Raw genomic sequence first — 16,367 nt, forward strand, 5'->3', positions numbered from 1 at the left:
CTGCTTCCCTCCCGTGTTGACGTCCCGGTGGGGAAGCTGGAGCTTCTGGCTCAGTCACTGATGATTTCGGACTTTGTCCACTGCTGAGTATGTGAAAGCTTCCGCTTCTCTAATCCTTTGCTCCAGATCTAGGAGTCACCTTGACACCCCTCTCTCTGTCAGGACTCCTTCCCACCCATATCCAGTCAGTCACCTGGTCTTGGAGAGTCTCTCTCTAAAAGACCCTCAGATCAGCCCAGTCAGCTTTGTCACACCTTCCTTATCATACCTTGCTTAGGGAACCCTGCACCAGACCTCTGAAATCCAATCTACCCTCCAGGCTTCCCCAGTTAATCCATCCAAAGATGGCAGAGTCACTCTCTCACTTGGACTCATCAACGTGCCCACCGACCCCACATCTGGCCTGAGCCTTTCATGAGATTCCCAGATCTTCACTGCCTGCCTCGTCAGCTTGCATGGAAGTCCCCCGGGCCCCAGTTTCCAGAATGGTCCAAACTCTCTCTTGTGTCCAGGTCTTTCCAAGGCTTTTCTCTGCATCTGTGCACATATGCCCAGAGGAAATATATAACGCTGCTCTGCAGCTTTAACTTTTTACATAAAAGGTATCATCCTATATGGTTGCTTTTTGTAGGCAATGGGGTACCTTTGAAATCTTTCTGTCAAGATAGTCAGACATGGATGTTGTTGTCTTGTTCTTTGTAACCACTGCACACAGAACATTCCATGTACGACACTGCCATGGTTATTTACTGTTGCCCCAACACTGGACACCTAGGTGGGTCCTAACTTTCCACTGTAAACAATTATCCTGCAGTTCAAAACCAGAGACATTACTTTGTCAACAAAGGTCCATCTAGTCAAGGCTATGGTTTTTCCAGTGGTCATGTATGGATATGAGAGTTGGACTGTGAAGAAAGCTGAGAGCCGAAGAATTGATGCTTTTGAACTGTGGTGTTGGAGAAGACTCTTGAGAGCCCCTCGAACTGCAAGGAGATCCAACCAGTCCATTCTAAAGGAGATCAGTCCTGGGTGTTCTTTGGAAGGGATGCTGCTGAAGCTGAAACTCCAGTACTTTGGCCACCTCATGTGAAGAGTTGACTCATTGGAAAAGACTCTGATGCTGGGAGGGATTGAGGGCAGGAGGAGAAGGGGATGACAGAGGATAAGATGGCTGGATGGCATCACCGACTTGATGGACATGAGTTTGAGTGAATTCCGGGAGTTGGTGATGGCATGGCGTGCTGCGGTTCATGGGGTCGCAGAGTCGGACATGACTGAGTGACTGAACTTAACTGAAGCATCCTTGTGTACATATGAAGGTGTCCCCCCAGGACAGATGCAGAGTGGAATTGCCATGTCGTAGGGTGTGGGCTCAGCCGCTTGCCAGCACTCTAAGGACTGCACAGGTCAAGATCACACTATTCACCTGCACTTACCTCAGCCTGCTGTCTGACCTGCCCTGGCTGCTTGGAAGGGCCAGCTTCAGCTTAATGCCACCACCAGGCAAGTCCTGCCAGCCCCGGCCCTAGTCCTCACGCAGGTGGCTGCTACCACCACCTGGGCTGTCTTGAGGAGGGGCACAAGGCATCCTATTATCCCTGGGTTCCCAGCTCTCAGTACAGTGACTTAGCATATCTTTTGGAAAGAAAGTGGGTGTCACTCAGGGTCACCTCTCCCACCTCTCCTTCCCCAAGCTCCTGCCAGCTGTTTTGACCCCAATTTACCCCAAACCTAGAACTCCACATCTCACTGGGCAATCCTAAAGGAATGCAAGCACTCAAGAATACAATGTCACAGCATGAAAGGTATAATCAGGGACACAGAGGAGGGCCTGTGTCACACCCCCACAAAATCCCTCATGAACTCACAGTCCAGGTGTCGTGCCTTATGTTCCCCAGCCTGGCCTGCAACGTAGCCTCTCCCCTCTGCTCTCCTGTAGCCCGGACTGGCTCCTCCAACTGCTAGCTTCCCCCTGGGAATTTCAAGGCCCCTCTCATTATTCAGAAAGATACCACCTCTTCCATAGCTCTTACCATCCAGCGTCCTAGCTGACCTCAAGCCAATACTCCGCATAACTCAGCATGTCCAGGATGTCTTCTTAACCCAAGAGGAGCTAGACTGTAGAACAGGACAATTGTGGAAGCAAGGCCTTGGAATATCAAACTCTGTGTTGAGGATTTGGGCCTGGAGGGCTCCAGCCTGGAAGGTCTGTTCAGCCCAGCAATTAAGGGGGATGAAAGGTACTAGATGGATGGGGTTGGAGCAGGTGGAGGCAGGGAGGGCCCCCCCACCCAAATCCACGAATCTGGACTCCCAGGCCGACACCTTCATCATCGAGGCTGCGGACCTGGGCGTCATCTACAAGATCAAGCTCCGCCACGACAACACCAAGTGGTGCGCAGACTGGTACGTGGAGAAGGTGGAGATCTGGAACGACACCAACGAGGATGAGTTCCTCTTCCTGTGTGGACGCTGGCTGTCCCTGAAGAAGGAGGACGGGCGGCTGGAGAGGCTCTTTTATGAGAAGGTGCGTGAAAGGCAGGTGGGGCACCTGGGGTGATTCCGCGGAAAACAAGGTGCCAGAGGCGTAATGGGCCTGGGTTGTGCTTCTCCTGACAGGAGTACACCGGGGACCGGAGCAGCAACTGCAGCAGCCCCGCTGACTTCTGGGAGATCACCCTGAGCTCCAAGATGGCCGACATCGACATCGCCACAGTGACGGGGCCCATGGCTGACTATGTTCAGGAGGGCCCAGGTAAGCCAAGTAGAGAGCTCATCAAAGTGGTGGTAGACACATGGAAATGTGTTTAAACTATTCCTGGACAGGCCGTGTATTAACCTCACCGTCATTTCACTTACATGTAACATTTTGTAGTTTACACACAGGTTCCTCACATGCTATTTCCATCCCCACAACAGCTCTGTGAACTGAGAGACATTGACCAAAAACACACATAGACTGCAAGTTATTTCTCTAGTGAAAATGAGCTTATTTGGGATCATCAGAGAGTTGCAAGTTGGAGTCTATAACCAGGTCAAGCTACATGCAAGTCCCCACAGAGCAAGGGAAGGAGAACTCTTTCATAGAGGAGAAAAGGAAGTTGGGAAGGCTGGAGTAAACCAAGAGTCCACAGCTTTTCATTGGCTGAGTTGTTGCCAGGATAGAAGAGGAGTCTTTCCTGGGCTCTGCCTGTTGTCACGGGGCATGAGAGCTCCCCCTTCTGGTTTCCTGACTATTTAATTAAAGTTTCTAGTTTTGTGTGTGTGTGTGTGTGTGTGTGTGTGTGTGTGTGTGTGTGTTCTCTCTCCTCTTGACAGAGTTCTTTTTATGAAAGCATCACTGATGAGTCAGGTTTTCACTTCTCAGCAGCTTTTTTGTCCCTCAGTGTCAGGAAGGACGTTTCCTGGGTACAGTGTCCCATGTTGGAGAGAAAGTGTACAGATTGGAAACCTAATAAGATCGCATTTGAGTAACAAGGAAGGAGGGAGAAATCTCAGGCATTTTTTTAATCCAAAGTCCATGTTACCAAAATAATAGACTCTGGAGTTTACCTGAAGCTTTATATCTCCATCAGAGGTTTGGAAACACACTTCTGACAGACCTGATCTGGATATCTTGGGGAAGGTGTTTCATCAGATGTTGTATGCTTCAGTTCCAGGAAATATTTATTTTCATGTGACTGCATGATATACCTGTCCAATCAGGATTTAATTGCCTTCTTTGTCATATGAATCCAAGAGTCTATTCCTTGGAGTTTGGTAGCACAACTGTTGGTTAGCAGTACTTCCCAGGAGCTTTTCCAGCAAGATTGAAGATAGTCTTTTCCAATAAACAAAATATCCAGGTTCCAAGGCATAATGCTTAAGATCTTTGTCTCCGAAGATTATACCATGAAAAGATTGCTCTACAAATAACATGATTATTTTCAATAGAAATTGTATTAGAGTATCTCTCCTTTTATCAGTTGTGGATCAGAAAAAGCAGAAGCCAGGTACATCGGGGGTACTGTGACCATCTTAAAGAGTGTGTGTTGGTGAGTTCCAAAAGGAGTGGGTCTAAGATTTAGAAGAATCAATGGCAGTGCTTTTTGCTAAGGTATTTGGAGGGTTTCTACAGAAATTGCCATTGAATCTTAATAAAGCTATTAGTGCATTTGACTAAACCAGAGGATTGAGGGTGGTTAGCACAATTAAAGTATATTAAAACCAGCCAAATAGGGCAGACTTGTCAAAGTACCTGGGCTTCCCTGGTGGCTCAAATGGTAAAGGAAGCTGCCTGCAATGCAGGAGACCTGGGTTCGAGTCCTAGGTTGGGAATATCCCTGGAGAAGGGAATGACTACCTACTCCAGTATTCTTGCCTGGAGAATTCCATGGGCAGAGGAACCTGGTGGGCCACAGTCCACGGGGTTGCAAAGAGTCAGAAACAGCTGAGCGACTTAGCATGCACACACATCAAAGTACCTGACTAGTGAAATTAGTTCTTCAATCACTATGAAGTTTGAGAGGAATTTCTCAAGTAGGTATAATCTTTTCCAAAAGGGCTTTGTCCACAGAAGAGGCAGTAGTCTGTCTCTAGGGAAGGCTTCCATTCAGTGTGAAAACATACAGACCATGACTGAAAGATATTTATCTCCATGAGATGTAGGAAGTTGTATTAAACCCATTTGCCAGACCTCAAATGGTCCATTAGTAAGTTTACAATGTCCAGAAGCAATGCAAGCAGATTTTCCTGAGTTGTGTTTCAGAGAAGTGGAAGAGTGAGGTAAGCATTTTTGTGGCCTTATTAATGTTTCCTCACTAGTATTGATTCATGGATGCTATCATTTCTCCAGTAGACCAATGGTTTGATGCAGGTACAGTGGTAAGGAGTGGGGATTTTACTCTCTGGTAAGACTGGGTTGTTGTTTGGTCCAAACCAAATAGCTTTCTCCTTTTTATCAAAGCAAGAACTGTTGAATTTCCAATCTTGTTTTTCTTTTTTCTGAGGCCAACTGTTGGGCTTTTCTAGCTAGTTTTGCTAAGTTATCATTTGGGGGAAATATCCCTTTGAACTGTTACAGAAGTTTGACTGCTCTCAGTTCCTTTAAGGTCAGTATTCCTTGCAGAAATGTCAGCAAGGTGATTTCCCTTAGCTTCCAGCGAGTCAAGTTTAGAATGCCTCAGAATCTTATTAATAGCCAAAACTGCAAGTGAAAACATTGCATCCAATAATTCCTGAACATAGGGGCCATTTAAAAATTTATTTCCACTGGAAGTAAAGGAGCTGTGCTGTTTCCACAACATTCCAGAATCATGAGCTATTCCAAAAGCATATCTACCATCAGTATAAATACTGGCAGTTTTGTCTTTGGCTGAAGTATGAGTCTGTGTGGGACTGGAAGCCTCTTGAGATCACTCGTGAGTAGCCATGTGTACCATAGGGCTAAAATCACATCGTCAAACGAGTTGCAGTAGTACACCCAGCAAGATATTTCTCATTGTCCCTTTTGCATAGGAACCATCAGTGAACCATGAGAAGTCAGCATTCCCTGAAAGAGTTTCCTGAAGAGTCAGGAGAGTCAAGAGGTGACCCGTCTGCATTAATCAGTAGAGAGGGACTTCATCATGAAGAGGAGAAGAGTAGCCTGGTTAAGGATATTACAATGTAAATGAGTTGTGTCAGGAGCAGTTAACAAAAGGACTTCATGGGAAGTGAGACAGCTGACTGAGAAATGTTGAGTGTGATGAGAATTCAGGAGGGCTTCTACTACATGAGGCACAAAAATGGTTCAAGATCTCATAAGGATTTTTTTGGTAGCCCTTACCCAAAAGGGCAGTAGCTTCAGTGGCAAAGGGGGTATCCCACTGGCGCAGGCTCCAGTTGCTGGCTGTCATACCCTGTGGGCCAGTGGTTCTCCCTGTGTTTTAGGGCATGTACCCCAAGGCATACACATACCTCTTCCTTTTCATATGCCAAAAGGGAAAAGAAAATCTGATCGTTGAGATGCCCAAGGGCAGGTGGATTCATCAAACTCTCCTTTAGGGCCTTAAAAGCTATGTCATCTGCTTCTTCCCATAATATTGCTGCTGCTGCTGCTGCTGCTGCTGCTAAGTTGCTTCAGTCGTGTCTGACTCTGTGCGACCACATAGGCGGCAGCCCAACAGGCTCCCCTGTCCTTGGGATTCTCCAGGCAAGAACACTGGAGTGGGTTGCCGTTTCCTTCTCCATCCCATAATATTAGGTCAGTGTTATTATTGTTTAGTGAAACAAACACAGGTTTGACCATAAGAGAGAAATTTGGAATTCAATTTTGGCAATAACAAAGTGGCTCTAGAAAACCTAGCAGTCAGCACTTAATTTGGGGTTTGGGGAAATTTAGGACACTGTGAAGTCTGTCTGGAACTAGGTAAAACTCTTGTTCTGATATCAGATGCCTTACATGTGGAAACTAGGGACTGAGGCAAACTGCAGCTTCTCTTTGGCAGTCTTATGTCCCTTCAAGGTTAAAAGCTTTAGCCAGTGGATACTGTCTTCTTAAAAGGAAGCTTGAGAAGGAGAGCAAAGAAACAAATCCTCCACAGAGCGCACCAAAGGAGATCCCTAGGGAAATTTTTATCATCCAGATCAGGCTTCAGGATTTGTGAGAAATAGGAAGGACTCCTAGTAAAACCCCGAAGCGTTACTGTCCGGGTGAATTTTTTTTTCTTCCAGAGTGAATGCATAAAGGTACTGACTGGAGAAGGAAATGGCAACCCACTCCAGTGTTCTAGCCTGGAGAATCCCTGGGACGGTGGAGCCTGGTGGGCTGCCATCTATGGGGTCCAACAGAGTCAGACATGACTGAAGCGACTTAGCAGCAGCAGCAGCAGCAGCTTCTGCTGCTGGAGTACTAATTGAATGCACTGTGTAAATAAGCTACAGTAAAGAATTTGCTCCAGTGGGGATGGATAGCAGTAGCATTTGAGGGTTAGGAACAGTAGGGTGTTGAGGGATAACGTTTTTATTGCTTGAGGTTCAGGAGAACCCTCTCTATCTTTGGCTCTTATGTTGTCTCATGGCAAAATGGGAGAGTTACAGGAGCCGGTACAAGAGAGAATGAAGCCTTGAGCCTTGTAATCTCCTGTTATTGACTTTGTGCCTGGAAGGGTTCTTCATTTACAGGACACTGATTAATTCTGAGAAGAGATTTTGAGAATCTGTTTGAATCTTGGTTGGAGGTGCACTCTGAATTTTGCCGGTATCGGTTAAGGATTTTGCCTTTAAGGAGGGTGATAGCTGATTCAACTGGGACAAAGAATCAGTGTTTCCAGAACCATCTCTAGTACTGTCAGACACAGAGCAAATAAAAGAAGTCATTTAACTCATCTGGTGGGCTGCTTTGATGACTACTGTCAAGTTCTAGAATTATTTCTCCTTTGGGGGAGAAAGAAATTCCAACATGATACTTCTGTAAGAAGTCTTGGCCTAATCAATGGATAGGGACAGAGGAACTAAGAAGAAAAAGACATGTATCTCTCAAAGGGCCTAAACAAAAGGAAATATGTTCAGAGACAGGAAACTCTCGAGGTTCATTAGCAATCTCCACTATTTGAACTGATTAGTACTGTGGGGCAGGGGCTGTTTTAGTAGCGGGGTTGAGCCTTGGGAGTGTGGCTCTGGTGACATTTAGGACTGGGAGAGATTCATTCCCAAACTGGGGAAATGTTTCTGCAAGCCCATGAAGAGGGAGGATTGGGATGAGCCCCTGTATTTTCGGTGAGCCCTGCCCTAGAGAATTGGGAGGACATTGGAGAGGCTATCTGGGCTTCCCTGGTGCCTCAGATGGTAAAGACTCTGCCTGCAATGCAGGAGACCTGGGTTCAATCCTGGGTTGAGAAGATCCCGTGGAGAATGAAATGGCAACCCACTCAAGTATTCTTGCCTGGAGAATTCCATGGAGAGAGGAGTCTGGAGGCTACAGTCCATAGGGTTGAAAAGAGTCAGACATGGTTGAATGACTATCACTTAGAGAGGTTATTTGGAGGGCTGACAGTGTCTAAAGCACTTAAAATGTGTAGCAATTTCTTTTCCAGTGTCTTGGCTCTTTGCACTAACGGCAGAAACTAAAGGGTTTAGGTTTTGTTCAGGGGCCTTCAGTTACTGGAGATGAAGAATAAAAATTTTGGCCATCTTTCTTTTAGGTGACTCATCTAGAGTACAAGAGAGGTGGTGTGCCAGGTTAAATAACTTGGAGTAGACCTAGTTTCCTATTCCATCCTGGCCTTTTTTCTTCTGCTGGAAGGAAATGGTCCCTGTTAACAATTAATAAACATAGAATTAAAAGTTACCCAGGGGGATTAAATCATCTGAAATCAATTGTAATAGTTATGAGCAGGTTTATTAGATTTTTGTGTGCAAGCCTGAATTTTGTTTCAATCAACAGGCTTTGGAAAAGCCTTAGGAATTGCCCGATGAAGTCACCTAGTGATTGCCTGAGGCTGATCGTATACCTCGTTTGTTTTTTTCTTTGCACTTCACTTTATTGTACTTCTGGGCTTCCCTGGTGGCTCAGATGGTTAAAAAAAATCTATCTGCCAGGTTCAAACCCTGAGTGGGGAAGATCCCTTGAAGAAGGGTATGGCAACCCACTCCAGTATTCTTGCCTGGAGAATTCCATGGACAGAGGAACCTGGTGAGTTATAGTCCATGGGATCGCAAAGAGTCAGCCACATCTGAGCAGCTAATACACTTCACAGATTTTTTTTTTTTTTAACACATTGAAGGTTTGTGGTGACCCTGCGTGGGGCAAGTCTATCAGTGCCATTTTTCCAACAGTATTTGCTCACTTCCTGTCTTTGTGTCACATTTTGGTAATGACTGCAATATTTCAAGCTTCCCCTTTTTTGCTATATATTTTACTTATAAAACTTGACTCATATACATGATTTGATATCATGGCTTTCTAAAAATTTTATTGCAGTATAGTTACCTTACAATGTTGTGTTAACGTCTACTGCATAGCAAAAAGTATACATATATCCCCTCTCTTTTGGACTGCCCTCCCATTTAGGACACTGCAGGGCTTTAAGTAGAGTTCCCTGTCTCTGCAGTATGTTCCCATCAGTTGTCTACTTTATACATAGTATCAATAGTGGATATGTGTCAATCCCAATCTCCCAATTCATCCCATCCCACCCTTTCCCCCTTGGGAAAGATTCCTTTCAAAATATTACTACTAATTGACAAGGTACCTGGTCACCCAAGAGATCTGATAGAGATGTACAATGAGATGAATGTTTTCATACCTGCTAACACTATATTCATGCTGCGTCCCATGGATCAGGGAGTAATTTTGACTGTCAAGTCTTATTCTTTAACAAATACAGTTCATAAAGTTGTAGCTTCTACGGATAGTGATTCCTTTAATGTACCTGGGAAATGTAAAATGGAGACCTCTAGAATGCACCATTCTAGATGCCACTAAAAGTGTTTGTGGTTCATGGGAAGAGGTTCAAATTATAAGCATTAAGAGGAGCCTGAAAGAAGTTGACTCCAGCCCTCACGGATGAGTTTGAGGGGTTCAAGACTTCAGTAGTGGAAGTTACTGCAGATATGCTGGAAATAGCAAGAGATCTAGACTTAGAAGTGGAGCCTGAAGACGTGACTGAATTGCTGCCATCTCATGATAAAACTTGAACAAACGAGAAGTTGCTTATATGGATGAGTAAAGAAAGTGGTTTTTTGAAAAAGAATCTTCTCCTGGTGAAGATACTGTGAAGATTGTTGCAATGACAACAAAAGATTTAGAATATTATTTAAACTTAGTGGATAAAGCAGTGACAGGGTCTGAGAAGATTGACTCCAATTTTGAAAGAAGTTCTACTGTGGGTAAAATGTTAGCAAAGAACATTGTACACTGCAGAGAAATTGTTCATGAAAGAGTCCGTTGATGTAGCCAACTTCATTGTTGTCTTATTTTAAGAAATTGCCATAGCCACCCCAGGCTGGAGCAACAACCACCTTGGTCAGTCAGCAGTCATCAACATAGAAGCAAGATCATCCACTGGGGGAAAAATATGACTCACTGAAGGCTCAGATGGTGGTTAGCATTTTTTAGCAATAAAGTATTTTTAAATCAAGGCATGTACATTTTTTAGATATAATGCTATTGCACACTGTTGTTCAGTCACCAAGTCGTGTCCAACTCTTTGTGACACCATGGACTGCAGCATGCCAGGCTTCCCTGTCCCTCATCATTTCCTGGAATTTGCCAAAGTTCATGTGCATAGAATTGGTGATGCCATCCAACCATCTCATCCTCCATCACCCTCTTTCCCTTCTGCCTTCAATCTTTCCCAGCATCGGAGTCTTTTCCAATGAGTTGGCTGTTTGCATCAGGTGGCATATCCACTGGGCAGCCAAAAAATTTATGTGACTCACTTTATTGCAATATTTGCCTTATTGCCATGGTCCAAAACTGAACCTGCAATATCTTCAAGGTATTTCTATAGTGAGATAGCAGGATGGACTCCCAGTCGTGATTCTAGACATCTTTTAGGATTTTCCCAATTAATAGTTTGCATTCAGTGCCGGGCCTGGCCTTTACCACCAAGCACATGAACTAGCTGACATGTTAGAGAAGCCAGGTTGATGAGTTTGAATGACTATATTAAATCCCTCTTCAGATCTGTAAGGATCTTTGGTTGCTTTGGGAAAATCTTTGACTTTGGCTCACAGTTCAGCTTTAGTCCAGGGAATATAAGAAATTAAGGATTTAAGAGGGAGGAGATCAAGAAGATAGAGTAGAAAACCAAGCTCACCTCCCACTATGAACATATCGAAAATACATCTACGTGTAGAACCACTGTCACTGAAAACAAATTGGAGAGTGGAAGAGAGAAAGAGCCATGTGGAGTCAGGTAGGAAGGGAAGAGAAGTGATCAGGTTGGGACTGGTGCCCCTAGGAAGGAACATAGAAGAGTTGGGGGTTACACAGGCTAGGAGATCCTCCCTGGGGAGTGAGCAGTTTGGACCACATATTGGGCACCCCTGCCCTGGGGTCTGATACTGAGGAGATGACTCCCCACAACTGATTTGAAAATCTGTGGGACTTACAAGAGGGCTGTAAGAAACCTAGATTCCACACACAGGCATGCTTACTCCTGGGATCAAATAGGAAGAAGCAGACTGAAACTGTCCAGGACCCCTGGCCCACTTCGCACATCGACTGCCCACTCCACCACTCTAGCTCCAGCACAGCTCCACTAGGGTGAAGTCTGTCATAGCCGAGGAGAGTGTGTGATTGTGGGGAACAGAGACTGCTGGGACCTGGAATTCATCTGAATGGGGTGAGCATGGCCATTACTGGCACTTGCAGAGATGATGCATCAAAAGCATACTGAAGCTCTAATTGATATACCAGGACCGCCTCAGTGCATGCCCCTGGCCACACCAGGGGCCCACTCTGACCTCTCTCGCTGCAACACTACTCCCTTCTAGGATGAAAGTGATGCGGAAGTACACACACTTAGAGGAAATAGAACTGATTTGAACTTGACCCTCAGGACTTCTGCCTTAGCATGCTGGACCTCTGGGAGAGCAAACTCCAGGAGATGGTGAAGGACAGGGAAGCCTGGTGTGCTGCAGTCCAAGGGGCTGAAAAGAGTTGGAGATGACTGAGCCATGAACAGCAGCAGCCCTGGACCTGACCCCAACCCTAGCAGGGCAGTGTTGGCCACTGAGCACTGCAGAAGCCCTGGCTCACACCTGGCTCTGGCTCCAGCCTCTCCATCTCCAGCCCCACTTCCCACCCCGGTGAGAGTTGCCAGCACACCCGAGGGGAAAACGCGACCCGTGCTGACTCCAGATCCAGCTGTCTTGCCAAAGCCACTGGGCACACAGATTGATAGGATTGCTCCCACACAAGGAAACCCCTTCAAGACTAGGACAAGAAATTGTTTTTTACCTAATTTGATAGAGAGGAAGTTAAGCAAAATGAAAAGGCAGAAGAATTTGTTTCAAATGAAAGAACAAGACAAAAGAGCCTGAAAAATGACAAATAAAATAGAGATAAATAATTTACCAGATAAAAAGTTCAAAGCATTAATTATAAAAATGCTAACTGAACCAGGGAAGAGCAAAGACAAACACAGTGAGAATTTTAACAAGGAACTAGAAAATATAAAAAGGAACTAATCACAGCTGAAGAATACAATAACTGAAATGAAAAACACACAAGAAGGAATTAACAGCAGGTGAAGTGGTACCAAAAAAGATGTCATTTTCATCATAGGCGACTGGAGTGCAAAATTAGGAATTCAAGAGATACTTGGAGTAACGGGCAAGTTTGGCCTTGAAGTACAAAATGAAGCAGGGCAAACACTAACAGAGTTTGGCCAAGAGAACCTCCTCTTCCAACAACACAAGAGATGACTCTACACATGGACATCACCAGATGGTCAGTACTGAAATCAGACTGATGATACTCTTTGCAGCCGAAGATGGAGAAGTTCTATACAGTCAGCAGAAACAAGACCAGGAGGTGACTGTGGTTCAGATCATGAACTCCTTATTGCAAAATTCAGACTGAAATTGAAGAAAATAGGGAAAACCACTAGACCATTCAGGTATGATCTAAATCAAATCCCTTACGATTATACAGTGAAAGTGACAGATTCAAGGGATTAGCTCTGATAGAGTGCCTGAAGAACTATGGACGGAGGTTCATCTCATTGTATAGGAGGCAGTGATCAAGACCATCCCCAAGAAAAAGACATGCAAAAGGCAAAACGGTTGTCGGAAGAAGCCTTACAAATAGCTGAGGAAAGAAGAGAAACTAAAGACAAAGGAGGAAAGGAAAGATACACCCATTTGAATGCAGAGTTCCAAAGAATAGCGAGGTGAGATAAGAAAACCTTCCTAAGTGATCAGTGCAAAGAAATAGAGGCAAATAATAGAATGGGAAAGATTACAGATCTCTTCAAGAAAATTAGAGATACCAAGGGAATATTTCATGTAAAGATGGGCACAATAAGGACAGAAATGGTATCAACCTAACAGAAGCAGAAGATATTAAAAAAAGGTAGCAAGACTACAGAGAAGAGCTATACAATAAAGATCTTAAAGACCCAGATAACCATTGTGGTGTGATCACTCACCTAGAGCCAGACATCCTGGAATGCGAAGTCAAGTGGGCCTTAGGAAGCATCACTACAAACAAAGCTAGTGGAGGTGATGAAATTCCAGTTGAGCTATTTCAAGTCCTAAAAGATGATGCTGTGAAAGTGCTGTACTCCATATGCCAGCAAATTTGGAAAACTCAGCAGTGGCCACAGGACTGGAAAAAGTCAGTTTTCATTCCAATCCCAAAGAAAGGCAATGCCAAAGAATGTTCAAGCTACTGCACAATTGCATTCATCTCACACGCTAGCAAAGTAATGCTCAAAATTCCCCAAGCAAGGCTTTAATAGTAAGTGAACCGAGAACTTCCAGATGTTCAAGTTGGATTTAGAAAAGGCCAAGGAACCAGAGATCAAATTGCCAAAATCAGTTGGCTCATTGAAAAAGCAAGAGAGTTCCAGAAAAACATCTACTTCTGCTATATTAAATATGCCAAAGCCTTTGACTGTGTGGATCACAACAAATTGTGGAAAATTCTTCAAGAGATGGGAATACCAGACCACCTTACCTGCGTCCTGAGAAATCTGTATGCAGGTCAAGAAGCAACAGTTAGAACCGGACGTGGAACAACGGACTGGTTCCAAACTGGGAAATGTGTACGTCAAGGCTGTATATTGTCACCCTGCTTATTTAACTTCTATGCAGAGCACATCAGACACAACTGAGCAACCGAACTAAATCGAATTAAGCACTTTGATCAACTGTGGACAGGCCAGTGGGGTTCTTTTTGTAAAGATGAAATACAGCCATAGGCAGAAAACAATGCAGATAATTCCAGCCAGGAAGGACTAGTCTGGAAAATTTTCAAAGGGCTACAGGTTGCATAACCAAACGTTCGCTTCATCAGGGCAATGTCTCCCAAGCTATTTAGGAAGGTCAGCTGGGAGAAGGTTATTGTTTGTTTGTTTTAAATTTATTTATTTATTTTAATTGGAGGCTAACTACTTTACAATACTGTGGTGGTTTTCACCATACATCAACATGAATCAGCCATGGGTGTACGGATGTCCCCCAATCCTGAATCCTCCGCCCACCTCCCTCCCCACCTCATCCCTTTGCGTTGTCCCATGAAGCTTTGAGTGCCCTGCTTCATGCATCAAACCTGCACTGATCATCTATTTTACATATGGTAATTAGGAGAAGGTTTTCCAACCTGTTTCAGTTAGTAACTACAAGTAGCAAACATGGAGCATTTCTTTTCTTACTCATAAAAGTTCAGAGAAACATAGGACTGATACAGCAGCTCCAGCGAATTCAGGGTCCTAGGCTCTTTCAACCTGACCAAACTAGCAGTCCTCCAAGTGGCTTCCATCGTAAAAGTTGCCCATGGTTCCAAGATGAACTGGAGCTGGAGCTCCAAATATCACATCCACATTCCAAGCAGAATGATTGGAAGGGTAAGGAGCAAAAAGGTATTCCTCCCAGTTGAGTAAGACCCTTTAAGAGAAAATATCCCGTCTTATATATCATGACCACCCCTAGCTGTAAGGAGAATGGACACTGGCTGGGCAACTAAAGCTCTAAGCATATTTCCTGAGTAGGTTTTTATGCTGTTTAAAACCTGCTTTGGAAATGAATGCCTTCTAGAACTTTCATTTATTATGTTACACATATAAATACCGTTTTGTTTTTCTTCTCTAAATTCCTGCTTTTCATGAGAACTTGCTTTTGCCAACCTCATTTTTACGTCCATAGTGTGCTTCTCAGGCGTCTACCCTGTACTTGGGTAGCAGTTATTGCTCTCACCCCACTTCACATGCGAGTGCTGGGTGCAGCTAAGCTAATTGGTCAGTGGGGCTTTCAGATGTCACAGTGATCTCTCTTTGATCTTCATTTGGGAGTTACCAACTCCCTCACTCTGTGGAGGGTGCATGCTAAGTTGTTTTAGCCATGTCTGACTCCTTGCGACGCTGTGGACTACAGCCCCCCAGGCTCCTCTGTCCATGGAATTCTGCAGGCAACAATACCGCAGTGGACTGCCATGCCCTCCTCTGGGGGATCTTGCCTACCCAGGGATCAAACCCACATCTCTTACGTCTCCTGCATTGACAGGTGCGTTCTTTACCATTCACGCCACGTGGGAAGCCCCCTTGGAGGGTAGACACTCCCCATAGATAGCTCATCAGTCTGAAAAGCTCTGTTATACTTTGTCTCAGAGACAGGGAGCTGAGATCAGTGCCTCCAGAGGTCATTTCCAAGTCTCCAAGCCCACCCTGGTCCCCCCTGGCCTGTGATGAGGCTGGGCTCCCACAATCTCTTGCAGTTATTCCCTACTACGTGTCAGTCACCACGGGGAAGCACAGGGACGCAGCCACCGACAGTCGGGCCTACGTCATCCTCATCGGGCAGGAGGACGAGCGCAGTAACCGCATCTGGCTGGACTATCCCAGGGGGAAGAAGGGCTTCAGTTGCGGCTCCGTGGAGGAGTTCTATGTTGCCGGCTTGGATGTGGGCGTCATCAAGAAAATAGAGGTGCTGGGCTCTAGGGCCTCAGGGTGGTGAGCCCCAGGGAAGGAAGGAGCTGACCTATACACGGGTGGGAGGCTGAGTGGGCCTGACCTGAGCCCCGCTCAGAACAGGCAGCACAGGAGGAGCTCCTGGCCTCTGTCTTCAACTGGCTGGGTGACCTTGGATGCCTCACCTGCCCTTCGAGGTCCATTCTCCACCCACCCAGAGGGGATGTCCGTGCATTAGTTTTTTTTTTTTTAATTGCTCTGTAACAAGTCATACAAACTTAGTAACCTAAGGCCATACAAATGTATGGCCAGGAGTCCAGTCCAGGGTTAGCTGTGTCTTCTTCTCAAGATCTCACTGGGCTGAAGTCAAAGTTGCGGCCAGGGCTCTGGTCTCGTCTGAGACTTGGGGTCCTGTCCTAAGCTCAGTGGCTGTGGGAGGAAATCGGTTCCCTTGTGGTGGTAGGACCAAGGCCAGGGGCTGCCTGCATTCTCTGCCATGCGGCCCTCCCCAAAGCCAGGCAACATGTTTCCTCAAAGCCATTCAGAGAGGATCTCTTCTTGTTTCAAATCTCTGTGACGTCTTCCGTCTCTGATGTCTACACCCACTTTTGAAGTGCTCGCCTAATTAGGTCAGGCCCACCTAGAATAATCTTTTGATGAACTCAGGGTCATCTGACTAGAGACCTTCATTGCATCTGCAAACTCTCTCCACCTTCACAGGAGGGACTTGGATCAGTGAGTGCAGAGCATGCTGGAAGGCAGCACTGAAGA

The 16,367-nt window shown here is 45.4% G+C and overlaps 1 protein-coding gene across 2 annotated transcripts in view; it reads left to right on the forward strand.

Moving 5' to 3' along the window:
* Nucleotides 1–16,367, forward strand: part of LOXHD1 (lipoxygenase homology PLAT domains 1) — a 198,251-nt gene that overhangs the window by 139,303 nt on the left and 42,581 nt on the right. For both annotated transcript variants that reach the window (XM_040264546.1, XM_040264547.1), the window contains exons 30-32: nucleotides 2,318–2,527; nucleotides 2,620–2,755; nucleotides 15,404–15,612. In XM_040264546.1, coding sequence (XP_040120480.1) covers nucleotides 2,318–2,527; nucleotides 2,620–2,755; nucleotides 15,404–15,612 — 555 coding nt within the window. The remainder of the gene's footprint in view (nucleotides 1–2,317; nucleotides 2,528–2,619; nucleotides 2,756–15,403; nucleotides 15,613–16,367) is intronic.

The sequence above is a fragment of the Oryx dammah genome, unplaced genomic scaffold, assembly GCF_014754425.2.
Source record: "Oryx dammah isolate SB20612 unplaced genomic scaffold, SCBI_Odam_1.1 HiC_scaffold_22, whole genome shotgun sequence".
In the NCBI taxonomy this organism is placed as follows: domain Eukaryota; kingdom Metazoa; phylum Chordata; class Mammalia; order Artiodactyla; family Bovidae; genus Oryx; species Oryx dammah.